This window comes from Mastigoproctus giganteus, chromosome 14 (assembly GCF_048544385.1).
Source record: "Mastigoproctus giganteus isolate SK-2022 chromosome 14, ASM4854438v1, whole genome shotgun sequence".
NCBI lineage: Eukaryota > Metazoa > Arthropoda > Arachnida > Uropygi > Thelyphonidae > Mastigoproctus > Mastigoproctus giganteus.
The window spans coordinates 20,249,929-20,265,586 of NC_143588.1; the positions used below are offsets into that span (position 1 = coordinate 20,249,929).

A 15,658-nucleotide genomic window follows, 5' to 3' on the forward strand; every position below is an offset into this window, starting at 1 on the left:
TAGGCAGTTACCTCTATTCCTAATTAGCAAATAACTGGGAACTGATTGCTGTTTAGAGAAACATTCAATACCGAACTGTCATAATTGGAAAGATGAATGGTGAAAAAATTGACATCAATCAATTCAATTGCAGAAGTATATCCTGTGGGTAGGTGAATTAAATGGGTGATCCAGAGTTCAATAAATAAAGATCATTATTATTCAGAAATACTTCAATCAATTTGCCCTATTGTGTCCAATGCAGTACCCCCCCTCCCCCCCCATGGCTTTAATGGCTTCCAAAGACAAAGACAAGTCACCAAAAAGACAAACTGGAATTGGAACTTGTGTGTGTAATGAGATTATCAAGTTCTCAATGGGGAAATGTTAGATGGTTGAATGAAAATAAGGGTAATTCAAATATCAACTGCAATACAAGCTGCCACATCTTCTAGCATAGTTCATAATTTGATGTACCACTGCAGTATGTTATAATAAACAAGAATAGCCACGCCTCCACAGGCAGGAGGCTCTGAGCTCCTATCTGACATAATTTGCAATTTGCTAATTGCTAATGTACTAATTTTGGCAAAACTTGTAGTGACAAGGATATTTCTTGCAGGCTATTGAGTGATATTGATGACTTAAGTAATTTACTTGCTCTGTTGAGCAGGTAAACCACTTAAGTCATCAGAATGGCTTCTTAGTCTACTTCAGTTCCACTGTATGACATTGCACATTATTTAGATTTAGCTGTGTAAGATTCATCTGACTGTCCTTTTATAAGTGGAGCATTTATTCCAGTCTTTCTTAAGGAAGATGGGGCATCAAGTAGTCGTATGGGCTCCTCATATCTGAATGTTCATGCACTTCCATAATGTTGATAGGTGATTTGGTTTTCTTACAGACTCCAGCAGTTTTCAATGTCATGTGAGATGATTGGAGTATCAGCTGGGATGTTAATTACAGCATTAATCACTCTGCTGTTGACTAGTGTAATTCCCAGGGGCAGACAGCATAGCTTTAAACCCAGTTAGAGAGAGAGAGAGAGAGAGAGAGAGAGAGAGAGAGAGAGAGAGAGAGAGAGAGAGAGAGAGAGAGAGAAGAATATTAATACATCTGTTTAAGCTGCAACTCATAGATGCTGACAGATAGATTTTGGTGTGCAAAACATGCAATAAAAACTATATATGCTCCATATAACTTGTCTGAGTACCTCGGGAGATGTGACTTTATGTTGTTTTTTGAAGTTTTGACTTTTATTTCCAGTTATCCACATTTCACATGATTCAGAAAAGGCAGGGTGGCTTCCTCTGCAGTTGGGGAAAACAGGGCAGTGAGTCTGAACAATCTGCTTGTGTACTCTTTCGAACTACAAACAGAACAAATGGTATCATCTTTAGATGCCTGCTGCATACAGCCATATATTTCTGCTATTCAAAATAGCAGAGGATTCAGAATATGAGGCTGAATTCTGCAGTTTAAATAGCCAGCTTTTACTAGAAATGGCATATCTGGGGTGCTAAAAGTTAAAATGATGGATCCAGTCAGAGTGAAAGTTTCACACTTTTTTAGTCATTATTCATTTCGGAATGAATCATGACTAGTAGTATAGGGAGGGGATACTAACCGATTTCGCTGGGACGGTCCCAAGGAGGATGCGGGTCATGACAATATGAACTGATTTTGCGGGAAATAAAAAGATTTGTTTTTCTTTTGATAGATGGAGTTAGTTGTAATTTCAGAATTTAATTTTCAATTTGTTATTTGGGCTGGGGCGCGAACCACAATCGTTATACGTGGTAGGTGGAGACATTTCCTCGTAACTGTGCGGGTTCCCCCATTTGCTTTGGATTAGATGTAGTCTTTGAATGTATGTGACATCATAATGAATTTTTGTGTACAATTTTAACATTAATTATGTGGTTAAGACAGGATATTAGAGCTGGAAAAGGAATTAGAAAATGTGAATTGGAATATCATCAGTTTGGCTGAAACAAGAAGAAGAAATGAATCACTTATAAGTTTATCAAGTGGAAATCTGATGTACACCAATGGAAACAGTGAAAGGAGTGAAGGTGGAGTTGGGTTTCTGGTCCATAAATATTTAAAAAACAACATTTTGGAATTCAAAAGTACATCACCAAGGGTGTCAAGACTAATACTCAAGATTTCTAAGAGGTACAAGCTAAAGGTTATAATGATTTATGTACCAACATCGAGCCTTGATGATGATGAAGAGGTTGAAGAAATGTACACCAAAATTGAGAGTCTTCTAGATGAGCAGAAAACCTACTACACTATTATTATGGGGGACTTCAATGCTAAGGTTGGAAAAAGACAAAACAGTGCAGAAAGGGGGAACTATAGGAAATTTTCGAATTGGTGAAAGACTTGTGGAATTTGCAGAATCTCAAGGACTGTCAGTAATGAACACTTTTTACAAGAAAAGGGTGAACAGAAAGTGGACATGGAAGAGTCCAAATGGATTAACAACTAATGAAATCTACTTCATCCTCACTAACAGAAGATATATCATGAATGACGTTTCCATCCTGAATAAGGTAAATGTTGGAAGTGATCACAGAATGGTAACATGTACACTTGATATAGATGTAGGAAAGGAAAAAACTGACTCAAGTAAATAATACAAAGGTCTTTGAGATAACAGAAGAGGAGAAAAAGCAGTATGTACTGGAATTAAGAACAAGTTTGAGCTTCTGCAGACTGCTCAGGACCAAGATATCGACGAGGAATATTACAACTTTCTGAAAGTGATAAAGTCCAAGAAACCTACAGGGAAAAAGAAATCCAAAGAAGAAAAAATTAGTCAAGAAACACTTGTTATGATGAACCAATGGTGAAAAATGAAGAGCAAGATAAACACTGACAAGGAAAAAATTGAGTATACTGAGTTATGCAAAGCCATTAGAAAGAGACTCAGAGAGGATATATGAAGATTTAACATAAGAAAAGTAGAACAAGCATTAAGGGAAAACAAAGGATTTAAATCAGCAGCCATGAGCAGTAATACAGAAAGACAAATGATACTGAGACTGAAGAATAGCAATGGTGTACTTATAAATAGCAGAAGACTACTATAGAGAATTATACAAGGAGCGAGGGAATGATGCCAGCAGTGGGGAAGATGGATTGCAAATTAGCAACACATACAACATACCCGATATTCTTCCTGATGAGGTAGAAGATACATTGCATTGAAGAAAATGAAGAATCAGAAAGCGCCGGGGGAAGATGAAGTTACTGTAGCGTTGTTAAAATTGGGAGGAAGAGACATAACACAAAAACTGGCAAGGCTCTTCACAAAGTGCATTAAAAAGGTGTGACGCCTAAGCAGTGGAATTATGCAATCATAGTTTCGCTGCATAAGAAAGGAGATAAATCAGAAATTGGAAATTATAGACCAATTAGCTTGTTATCCCACATCTGCAAGTTGTTCACAAGGGTCATTACTAACAGATTAGAAAGAATACTTGATGAGAATCAACCGAAAGAGCAAGCTGGCTTTAGGACAGGATTCTCAACTATGGATCACCTTCACTTAATATCACAGCTAATAGAGAAAGCAAATAAATAAAAAACACCATTATGCCTGGCATTTGTGGATTATGAAAAGGCATTTGACTCGATACAGCATAAGGCAATGTTTCAGGCACCGGAAAGACAAGGCATAGATACCCCACATATTATGATTTTGAAGAAAATATATATGAGAATGCTACCTTCTTTATTAGACTAGACACAAAGACAGTAGGAAATTTAAAATAGATAAAGGAGTTCGACAAGGAGACACAATGTCTCCGAAGCTGTTTACTGCTGCCCTTGAGGAAGCTTTCAGAAGATTAGACTGGTCGCTGAAAGGAGTCAATGTGAATGGAGAGTACGTAAACCATTTACGATTTGCAGATGACATTGTGGTCATAAGCCATGATCCCAATGGATTAGAGGAAAATCTTAATCAGTTATGCACAGTTAGTAGGGATTTTGGACTAAAGATGAATATGGCTAAAACAAAAGTAATGATGAACAAGTATGCCACACAAAGGGAAATAATGATTGAAGGAGCAGTAATTTAAAAGGTGGAGTCATATACTTATCTGGGATAAGTTATTAGCTGTAATAATGATAAATGGCTGGAAGTCAAGAGTAGAATAAATTTTGGATGGATAGCATTCAGGAAATATAGTCACATACTGAAGAGCAATATCCCAGTTTGTCTAAAACGTAAAATAATGAACAAATGTATACTCCCCACCATGACTTATGGAAGTGAAACTTGGGCACTCACCAAAGGGATGGAAGAGAAGCTGAGAACTACACAGCGAAGAATGGAATGAATTATATTGGGAATCAGATTGTTAGATAAGAAGAGAAACACATGGATTAGGCAGCAAACTCAAGTAAAGGACATTCTTATCAAAACTAAAGAACTAAAATGGTCTTGGGCAGGACACATAGCTCGAAGACACAATAACAGAATGGTTACCCAAGAGGAGCTAGAAGAAAACCTGGAAGACAACGGTGGAGAGGGATAGATGAAATTCATGAGTTTGTGGGTAGTAAACAGAATAACAGAATGGTACCCCAAGTATTTACCAGAATGGTAAATAACAGAGTTGTACCCCAAGAGGAGCAAGAAGAAAACCTGAAAGACAACGGTGGAGAGGGATAGATGAAATTCATGAGTTTGTGGGTAGTAAATGGATGGCCAGTGCTCAAAACAGAATGAACTGGAAAGTTGCTGGTGAGGCCTTCATTGTGCAGTGGATTGAAAATGGCTGATGATGATGATGTGGTTATGCATTGTGGGTCTTAATTGGGAAGGTCTATTTTGGGGTGGGATTATGTTGTTGGGAGAGTTGTCTTCTGGATAGTTTATTTTGGAGTGTTTATAATATGGGGCGGGCCAGCCGCCGCCGCCACCCATCCACCCTGTGTCTGCATCACAGATGCAACACCCTGTTTGTTTGCGGGATGAAAAACTTTTTTTTCCCTGAAAGATAAAAACTTGCTTACTGTTTTCTTCTGTTGTTGAGACCTGAAAATAAAATTATCTGTATTCTTAAAGTTTTTCTTGACCAAAGTTCCACCTGTTCTTGAAAAGCTGAAAATTAAATCTATGTGCTTTCTTGAAGTCTTGTCTAATTTATCTGCAATGGTTGCAATTTTTTTTAAACCTCTGTTTATACTTGATGTGTGAAATCTATTCCAACGTAAGATTTAAAATTAAACACTTAAAAGGTTATTTTTCTCTGTGATACTAAGGAATCAGACAGACACAGATAATAATTGCATCATCATCATAATGTAAACTCCTGGCTTGTAAATATGAAGGGTTTTGTGTACAGCAATGTGCCTTGTGTATACCATAGAGTTCTTCTTCTTCTTCTTTAAAAGTTAGACTAAACTTGCATAAAAAAGAGGCCAAAAAAGAGTAGTCACAACTTCAGTAGAAGATCCTGTTGTTAAACATAATAAATTTGATAGCTTCATTAGCATATTCCAAACAAATTCTGAAATTAAAAATTAAATATTTTAGGCATATTTTAGACCTACAGACATTACGCACATTTTCTTTCATACAGCTACCTAAAACTGATTACTAAAATCTAAATGATTAAGAACTCACATATTCATAGCTGGAAAGATGATACAGTACTAGAGTCAGGATATTCTGTCATTTTTTATTTTATCTCAAAAAGTTCTGATTTGCAAATGGAGTACACATATCAGGCACATAACGTAATAAAGTCATTATGCACCAGACAAACAACCATATTTTACATAAAATAAGTCATTTTCTTAGTTTACCTTTACTTTGCCACTCAGAGTTGTTTTTCTGAGCCCCCACAATACCATTCTTTCTATTACTAAACCCTAATACTAATTAACTTCACACAAATTATTCTTGGAAATTACCTAATCTGCAATGCATTTTTACTTTTAAATTCATATTAACTGAAATTCCAGGGTTGCAAATAACTTTCTCAGCAAAAAGCAAAAAAAACAAGTCATATAAAATTTGCATACTCAATTTGCATTATTCCAATTTACAATTTTCAGCACACTGCACTGAATACCTTGTTTGTAGAAACACTATGACTGTGGTAGGGTATCACTATCACAAGTGGAGATTCTCCCCCCCTTCCCTGGATAACAGCAAATGTTGGCTTGAAATACTTTACTTTTTTTTAAATGGTTTAGAATCATGGTGTATCCCCTTTGTATAATCTAATGCTGATATGAGGAATTTTGGCAAACTATCTTTTCTAGCTTTTCAGTACTACCAACGTTCAGCAAAAGGCCATTCTGTATGCTTAGTGTTATTTATAATATTTGCCTTTGATGGTATTTACTATATCTTTAGATTTTTAAGGGGGAGGGACAAAACAGTTTAAAATATATATGAAACTAGCAGTAGGACTTCTACTCACCTTTCAAAATTACCCTTATGTGCATATTGTCACCAACTAAATAGCCACATGGTAACAACTCTGGAATGTCTGTTTCTGTAGAAATAGAAAACAAACCTTGTCAAATTATTATGTCGAATAATCAAATTTTATCAAGCTACTTTAACTTAACTAACATATACATGTCAGTTATATAAACTTTACTTAAATAGGCTCAGTACAAATACAAAAATGCCTTTGTTTGTAGATCAGCTTTGCACAGTGAAGGGTGCATGGGCCCCAGGGGAATGCATTACCTCACAAGAGGGTACACAAAAATATAATGAAAATAATAATAGAGTATACACAAAGATTATATGAAACACATAATGCAACTTAATATTTATGATATGGGGCGGGCCAGCGAGTCAAAGCAGTAGACAACAGAGTTGTCTACTACTTTGACTCGCTGGGACAGATAGCAAGCTGTTGTACTGTCTACTTATCTCAGTACACACTGCCAAAGTTGTTGAAAATTAACTGATATTTAACCCCAGGGGCTCACATCTGGTGAGTATTGGCTTGACACACCCAGCTGGATATCATCATTCTTCTTGACACACTGAGCTGGATATCATCATTCTTCTTTTTCTTGGTGATTCCCTTCTACTTCCCTCTCTTTCTCTCTCTCGGGTTAATTCAGAAAAAAATTTTTTTTGGCTGGTGCAGCATAAGCCTCTGGCTTCCTTGCACCATATAGCTAATAATAATAATAAGATTTAACAGTTCTATGCCGGTCCTAAGCTGGTGTGCATAGATGTGGAGAGGGGCATATACATGATGTCGCACAATGAAACTGAGGGTGGAGATAAATCAAACAAATAAGGTGGAAACCATTGTTCTAGAAAAAAAAAAATTAAAAATTGAAAAAAATAATTCACTTTTTCGTCATTATACTAGAAAAAGCAAAAATTTCTAAGTTCTGTTTCTTTGCAGATAATCTGTGCATGACCTTGGTAAAGTATTTTTTTTTGTCTACTTTCAGGTGCAGTAGAAAGCAATTTAATGCCATAATCTGACAACCTGCCTCCGATTCTTAAGTATCCAGTAAAAAAAATGTCATTATCTTGATCTGTACTTGCAGATCAGGATAATGACATATGAGTAGAGTTGGTGAATACAAGGTTTCACAAAGGACTGGATGAGAGGCACCCTCGGGTTTTTCAGCACTTGCAATGAACTAAGGGAATTGGTAATTATTATAGTTCCCAGTATATTAGGGGATTTTATGTGTTCTTGTATTGCTAAAAGTTGCCCAATAGGACAATAGGAGTTGCACATCAGTGTTACACTGATGCTGCATTAGCAAAAAGGGGAGGGGGATTTGTTTGTTATTTTTATTTTTTAGGAGCATTAGCAACTAAGGCCATATTGCTCCGAGGATATGCGATGGTCATTCTCTGACCTTTCCGCATCCTCCGTAATCGGGGGTCACAGGCTCGAACCCCAGTCTAATCAAGAAGCGTGTGCTTCTTGATTAGACCTTCTTGACAAGACAGCTCATGGTGTTTTTTCAGTGATGCACAGGATTATGCTATACATAATAGCATAATCCTGTGCATCACTGAAAAAACACCATGAGCTGTCTTGAAAGAAAGCCTTCACTGCTCCCAGAACTTCATGATGATTTCACAATTAGCATTAGCATTAGTAGAGGCATTTGATGCAAGAAAGCAAGCTTATGCAGCATCAGCCAAAAAAATAAATAATAAATAAATAAATAATAAATAAATAAATAAAAAATAACCACTTCCACTTCACCCCTCTGTCGTTCGAAATACCTGTCCAGCTGAGTCTTAAACTTATTTAGGCTATCAACTTCCACGACAAGGGATGGAAGTCTGTTCCACCAACCAACCACCCGCTGGCTAAAGGCAAATTTCCACACATCTATACTACATCTGTCTTTCCTCAATTTGAATTTATGCCCTCTCAGGTGATTATTCTGAGCAAGAGGAAGGATCCCATCAGCATTGAGCATGCTCAAACCATTCAAGGCTTTATACACCTCTATCAGATCACCTCGCTGGTGCCTAGTCTCCAGACACTGTAATTTGCAAAACTTAAGCCTTTATTCGTAAGAGCACCCCTTTGTTCCATTCACTAATCTTGTTGCCCTTCTCTGTACTCGTTCCAGCAGCTCTACATCCTTCTTGAAATGAGGCCTCCAGGTCTGTATACAGTACTCTAGGTGTGGTCTGACCATTGCCTTATACAAGGGAATAATCACCTCCTTATCCCTGCTAGAAAAATTCCTATATATCATTGACAATACACCATGAGCTACTCTTGCAGCCCGTCTGCACTGCTCAGAGAACTTCATATCTGCCTGCACAACCACCCCCAGGTCCCTTTCATTCTCTACCACTGTCAGTGTAGTACCACAGAGTTGATACGTTGCTCTAGGGTTGCTGTTTCAAATATGTAGTACTTTACATTTGTCAATGTTAAACTTCATTTGCTACCTCTCAGCCCATCTGCTCAACCTTTCCAGATCCTGTTGCAGCAGCATAGTGTCAGTAGTGTCCTTGACAACCCTGCCAACCTTCGTATCGTCTGCAAACTTGGACATTAAGCTTGATATACCATCATCAATATCATTTATAAATACAGAAAACAATAATGGACCCAATACTGAACCCTGAGGGACTCCACTAATAACATTAGTCCACGATGATCAGTGTCCATTGATTACCACTCTCTGTCTTCTCCCCCTCAACCACCCCTTTATCCATAGCAGCAATTTGCCTCCAATGCCACACTGCTCCAATTTGTGCAGCAGTCTTCCATGTGCAACAGTATCAAAAGACTTTCTAAGATCCAAGTATATAATATCAAAGTTATTCCCTGCATCCAGTTCTTTTGTGACTGCATCATAGTATCCAATGAAATTGGTCAGGCAAGAATTCCCCTTAACAAAACCATGCTGTGTCTGATCTATAACTGAAGTCTTGTCTAGATGATCCTGCAGTGCTTCTTTAACCAGTGCCTCCATTAATTTTCCGGGAACAGAAGTTAAACTCACAGGTCTATAATTACTTGTGTCAGCCTTTGATCCTCCTTTGTGAATTGGGGTCACATTTGCACATCTCCAGTCCATGGGTACCTCCCCTGAGTCCAAGGAAGCTCTCATAATTACGGCTAAGGGTTTGCTTACTTCCTTTGCTGCCTCCTTTAATATAACTGGATAGATCCCATCCACCCCAGGTGCCTTTCTTGTGTTTATCTTCAACAGTTTCTCCTCCACTTTACTCTCAGTTATTACAAGATTCTGTAGCTTACTGCCAGAGTTGAATACACCTCTGGCATTCCCCTCGCTGAATAACTCCTCATGTGTGAATGTCGATGCAAAATATTCATTTAGTTTGTTAGCTAACTGAGTAGGATCATCAACAGTTGACCCATCGATATCAAGTGGACCAATCTGATTCATCCCCTTCATTCTAGAGTTTACATAAGTAAAGAACTCTTGGCTGTTTTTCTTTGCATCCCTTGCCAAAGATATCTTGTAATCTGCCTTCGCCCGCCTAACCTCCTTTGTAACTTGGTTAGAGATCAACTTGTATCTATCATAGGCTTCTGTGTCACGTGTTAATTTGTATGTATCCCATGCATTTTTCTTCTCTGCGATATGTCTCATTAGTTCATCTGACATCCATTATCCCAGGTCTATTCCTTTTTCACTACTTTTGGTGCCAGAATAACGTATCCACAAAGTAGGTATGTTATTCTAAGATTACTGCTACACATGCACTACTTCAAATACCATTTAGAAATTTAAGCATATGGACTACTTCAAATACCATTTGAAGTAGTCCATATGCTTAAATTTCTAAATCTAGGTGCAGTAGCATACCCAGATTATTGCCATTAATCACCCTGCCAAATTATGTATCACCTGCAAGCTTAGACATTAATGATATTGTTATGCCTTCAACAATATCATTAGTAACTACTGAACAAAACAATGGGACCCAGCAATGAATTCTCGCAGAATCCAGTAATAACCATAGTCAAAAAAGAGCAGTGCTCACTGATAACCAACTTTGTCCTCTACCACTCAACCATCCCTTTAACCACCACAATAATATTATCCTAATGCAGTGGTTTTCAACCTTTTTTTAATATTGGAGCCCCTAAGTAATTTATTTTATTTTGCGGCACCCCTACTCAATTTCTGCCTGCTAGATCCGATTCACTCTCTGCATATATATATATATATGCAGAGAGTGAATCGTAATATATATATATATATGCAGAGAGTGAATCGTAATATATATATATTACGATTCACTTGTAATTGTAATTACAATTAATTGTAATATATACATATATTACTATAATATTTATCTATAGTTATTACAATAATATAATTATAAAAATTACATTTCATAATACAAATTATAGGTATATGGTATATAATAATGTTATTCTTTATATAGAGGTGCTAAGTAAACATCAATTATAAATCACCACAAAATTAAAAAGATACTGTATGCCTTTTTATAATGAAATAAACATATAAATTTTAAAAAATAATTATAAGTTTAGTAACTTAAACCCAAATTTGCGTGGCACCCCTGGAATGTTGTTGCGGCACCCCCAGTTGAAAACCACTGCCCTAATGCCACATTGCTCCAATTTGTACACCAATCTTTGAGCAGAAACACTATCAAGAGATTTTCTGAAATCTGTATATGATGTAAAAATTGTTTTACATCATTATATAATTCTGGCATCCCAGTTCTTAATTAATTCTTTACATATGAATGTAGATACAAAATATATATTCAGTTTGTCAGCAAATCTGCAAAGGATTATCAAGTGTTGCATTATTCATATCTAACAATGCAATAAGCACTGTCTCATTCCTTCTAGTATTAACATAATTACATAAGTCATTCATATTTTCCTGGGAGAGGCTAAATTCTTGAAAAATTTTGTCATTTTATTGAACTAATTAACATATAAAATCATATTCTATAAATGGCTTTATAGTTCTAGTCATGTTCATCAGTTTATTTTTAAATTTAGCTAGAGATTTTATTGGTCACTACTTAATATAGGTAGACCTGGACAGCTGGACAGGTATTTCAAATGAACGGAGGGGTGAAATGGGAGTGTTTTTTTTGTTTTTTTCTTTTTTGGCTGGTTCTGCATAAGCTTGCTTTCTTGCATCATATGCCTCTACTAATGCTAATGCTAATTAGTGATTTGTCGTGAATATTGTATCTCATAACTTTGAACAGTAGAACATAGAAGGAGAATTCTAGTGTCTTAATTGTGGTAAATAGGTATCTCAAAAGTTCGAATCACATAGATTGGTGTTAGCAGATAATTTTATTAGCTATGACAATTAGCTTATAACTTTACAAATGTAACAGTATAGGGTAAACTCAACAATTTAATACATATAATGCAAGCTCAATATTCTTCTAGAAGAATATTGAGCTTGCATTGATATTCTTATATATATATGTAATTTTTTTTATTTATTTAATAAATTTATGGATAAACTATGGTGTATCCACACCGATATTATGTAGTTAATTACTTAAAACCCATATATAATTATGCCTTGTGCATTTTATATTTAAATACATTATCTGTAAACCATTTGGCATCTCTCATATTGTGGAATCACTTCACAACTTGCATTACCAGGGTACCTGCCCACCCATCAATGACAGCCCAACAGCTTTGAAGCAGTTCTATCTGGATGGTGGTATCCACTGAGAATAAATAACAGTAGTCTTCTCTGCCAGAGAAGCGTTACTTATTCAAAAGTAGTGCAATACCTGATATCTCGTTGTGAAGGCAGCCACAATATGAGACACAATTAAAACAATGCTTTTTACACTATATACGTAGTTTAAATTTATGGGTAAGCCCATAAATTTAAATTATGGTATATCTACACCGATGTTACATAGTATATTTAATATGTAAACTTGATAGCGTAATATGTATTACAGCTTCATAACTAGCGCATATATTATTATTGCATTTAAGTACATTGCTTTAGTGTAGTAGGCTCAATTAGACTGAATTTGAATGGAAATCATGCCTGAATCCAGAGCAGCAAAGTAAAGGGAGTGCTATGTTTGTTCTCCGATTCATGGCCTTGCAAAATGTACGACTTGTTTGATGTGGGCAAATCTATCTGAAATGGAACATGACACAGCAAAGGGTTGTCTTTCTCTCTCTGTGAAGAGTTCACACTCTTATTAGCCATCAACTCAGTGTTTATGAGAACTTGAAGAACAGCATGGATTCTCTCAAAGGCATTAAGTTGGAGAGCCCATCAAGTTCTTAGCTGCACGCCTCAATGCCAGAATTCACACGGGTATCAAGCAACACCGCAACAACCCCTAAGGCAGGGGTTGTTGCGGTGTTGTCACCAACAATAGCTACCCTAAGGTAGCTATTGTTGGTGACTAGATAGGTGGAACAAGACCAGGGCATGTCTGCCAGCGGCAAAGGTTGATAACATTGTAGAGCAGATATCATCTTTTAAGGGCACAAAGGGTGATATTGTTGTACACGTTGGCACTAATGATAATAAGAGTAGGAGACCGGCAGAATTACTTAACAAGCAGGTCACTGTTGAAAAAAAGCCGTAAATTAGGGTTGAATTTCAAAGTGTCTGAAATTCTGCCCAGACACGATAGGAGGGAGTATATGATGAGAGCCTTGTCGATTAATTCGGCCCTGGAAAGATTGTGCAAGGCTCAAGGGGTAGAATTTTTTTCAGCCTGGTCTGTACTTGTTAACAGGAGAGACTGCTTCTACAGGGATAGATACATTAAATAGAAAGGGTGCAAGAATATTTGCTGATGCTATCAAGGTAGTGTTAGGTGGGTTTGAAAACTGCTAGCTTGAGGGGGGGGGGACACAAGGACTAATAGATTAACAGTAGCCACTGGCAGAGGTGAAAGTGATTCTTGCACTGCCTCTATTGGAATGAGCAGAAGCCTGGAAAACAAGATGCAGGGTATTTCAGAGCCTGCTGGGAGTCATTGCGGTACAAGTAAACACATGGGTTGTGTTCGGGTAGCTAAGAATAGGAACAGGTGCATGTATACTTGCATGTACACCAAAGCTAGGAGTTTGGTAAATAAATTTGATGAATTTGAGGTATTGCTCAGAACATCATAGGCAGATATTGTTGGGATATCAGAGACGTGGTGTCACACAGGTATAAGGAATGCGGAACTGGAATTTGGGGAGTACAATGTGTACAGGAAGGATAGACAAGATAGGAAGGGAGGAGGGGTTATACCATTAGTTAAGAAACACATAAAATCCAAGGAAGTGATGCCAGTCGACATCGCTGGACAGTGCAGTGTCGAGTAAGTTTGGTCTGACATAAGCATTGGGAGATCAAAACTGAGAGTAGGAGTGTGTTACAGGCCTAATGACTCTGATGAGCATAATAAGGAACTGTACAGGGAAATAGAGTGGGCCAGTAAATCAGAGGGTCTTATAGTGGGGGATTTAAAATTTTTTTTTTTATTATTATTATTTTTTTATGTTGTTAGTTGTTGGCGCAGCAACTTCTGTGGCCATAATGCACCTCCCAAAGGTTTTTGCATTTACCCTGATCCAAGCCCGAGGCGGGATTCGAACCTGCGGTCTTTGGGTTGCCAGGTAGGCACTTTACCTACCCGGCTAGCCCGGTCGACAGATATTGACTGGAATTTGTGGATTGGTCACTCACACAATAGTGGTTTTTTTTTGGCTGATGCTGCATAAGCTTGCTTTCTTGCATCATATGCCTGTACTAATGCTAAAATGCTAATGCTAATATTTTTAGGAAAATAGAAAATATATTGTTCAAAAAGGATACGTAGAATAGGACCAGGGTATGTCTGCCAGGGGCAAAAGTTGGTCTGACAGTCTGAGGACATACTTAACAAATACAGGGCAATGTTGAGAAAGAGTTGCAATAGTGAGAGTGGAATTTGAAAGTGTCTGCAATTCTGCCAAGATATGATAGGAAGGAGTGCACGACAAGGGCAAGTCAATCAGTTTGGCCTACCCTATGTGCAAGGCTCATAGGGTAGAATATTTCATAATATGGTCTGTACTTGTAGAAGTAGAGACTACATCCCTGAAGAAGTAGAAACTACTTCTAGAGGGATGGGATAGACTTAAATAAGAATATTTGCTGATGCTACAGAGGCAGTGTTAGGCAGATTGGAAAACTGCTAACTTGGGGGGGGGGGTAGACAGAATAAGAGATTAACAATAACTGCAGGAAAAGTAAAAGTGATTCCTGCACTGCATCTGCAGGACAAGAAGCAGCCTAGAAAGCAAAATACCGGGGATTTCAAGGCCTGCTGTGGATCACTATAGAACAAGGAAATACATAGACTGGGTGAGGGTAACTAAGAGTAAGAACAAGTGGATGTATACTTGCATGTACACCAATGCTAAGAGCATAGTAAATAAATTTGAGGATTTTAACTTACTGATTAAATCATCAAAAGCCGACATTGGGATAAAAGCCAACATTCCCACGGTCTTTGGCTTTTTTTTTCCCCCCAACTCCCCAACTCCATGATGATCTTTTATGTCTATGTTGTGTGCTGTTGGTCTTTTGCTCATCTAGCCTTTTTACCATTTAGTCCTTAGGAGATCAAAGCCCTACTGTTGCCATTTCTTTTAACATGTAGAAGGAGGCCAGGCAGTAGGGTCATATAAATCACAGGGGATGCAAACCCCAGGAAGATTAGCATTTGCAGGGAAGGCCTAAAAGAAGAAGAAGAAGAAATTTTTATTAAAAATGACTGTGGGGATGACAGTTTAAGTTTTAGAGAAAAGGGGAGAGGTAAAGGGATGGCTGATAGGAAGGCATCTACCAGGAAATAGAAGAATAGGGGATAAGGGACACTTCTGCAGAAACAACCTGTGTTCTATGGGGGAGGGAACTGTTTAGAACAGTAATAGCATTTAGGGTGGCAAGGCCCACAGTGACAGATATGGAGGGGGCAGAGCCCTTGAGCAAGAGAATGGGAGAAAGGTCATAGGGCTGGGGGGGGGGGCTTAAGTGGAAATATAATCACCATCTATGCATATTTTTTTTGTCAAATCTCTGGCATCTCACACAGGCCTGACCAGCTGAAGGCAGTGTCGGCATCTCATGCCATGCTGCCTGAAAAGAAAATAGTGTGGTGGCATTAACAGGGGTGGGGAGAGTATGC

The 15,658-nt window shown here is 37.6% G+C and overlaps 1 protein-coding gene across 1 annotated transcript in view; it reads right to left on the reverse strand.

Moving 5' to 3' along the window:
- The window catches only part of LOC150075004 (uncharacterized), a 1,344,778-nt gene that overhangs the window by 253,391 nt on the left and 1,075,729 nt on the right, over positions 1 to 15,658 (reverse strand). The window contains exon 27 of the mRNA XM_090389033.1: positions 6,435 to 6,509. Within this exon, the coding sequence (XP_090245159.1) occupies positions 6,435 to 6,509 (75 nt within the window). The remainder of the gene's footprint in view (positions 1 to 6,434; positions 6,510 to 15,658) is intronic.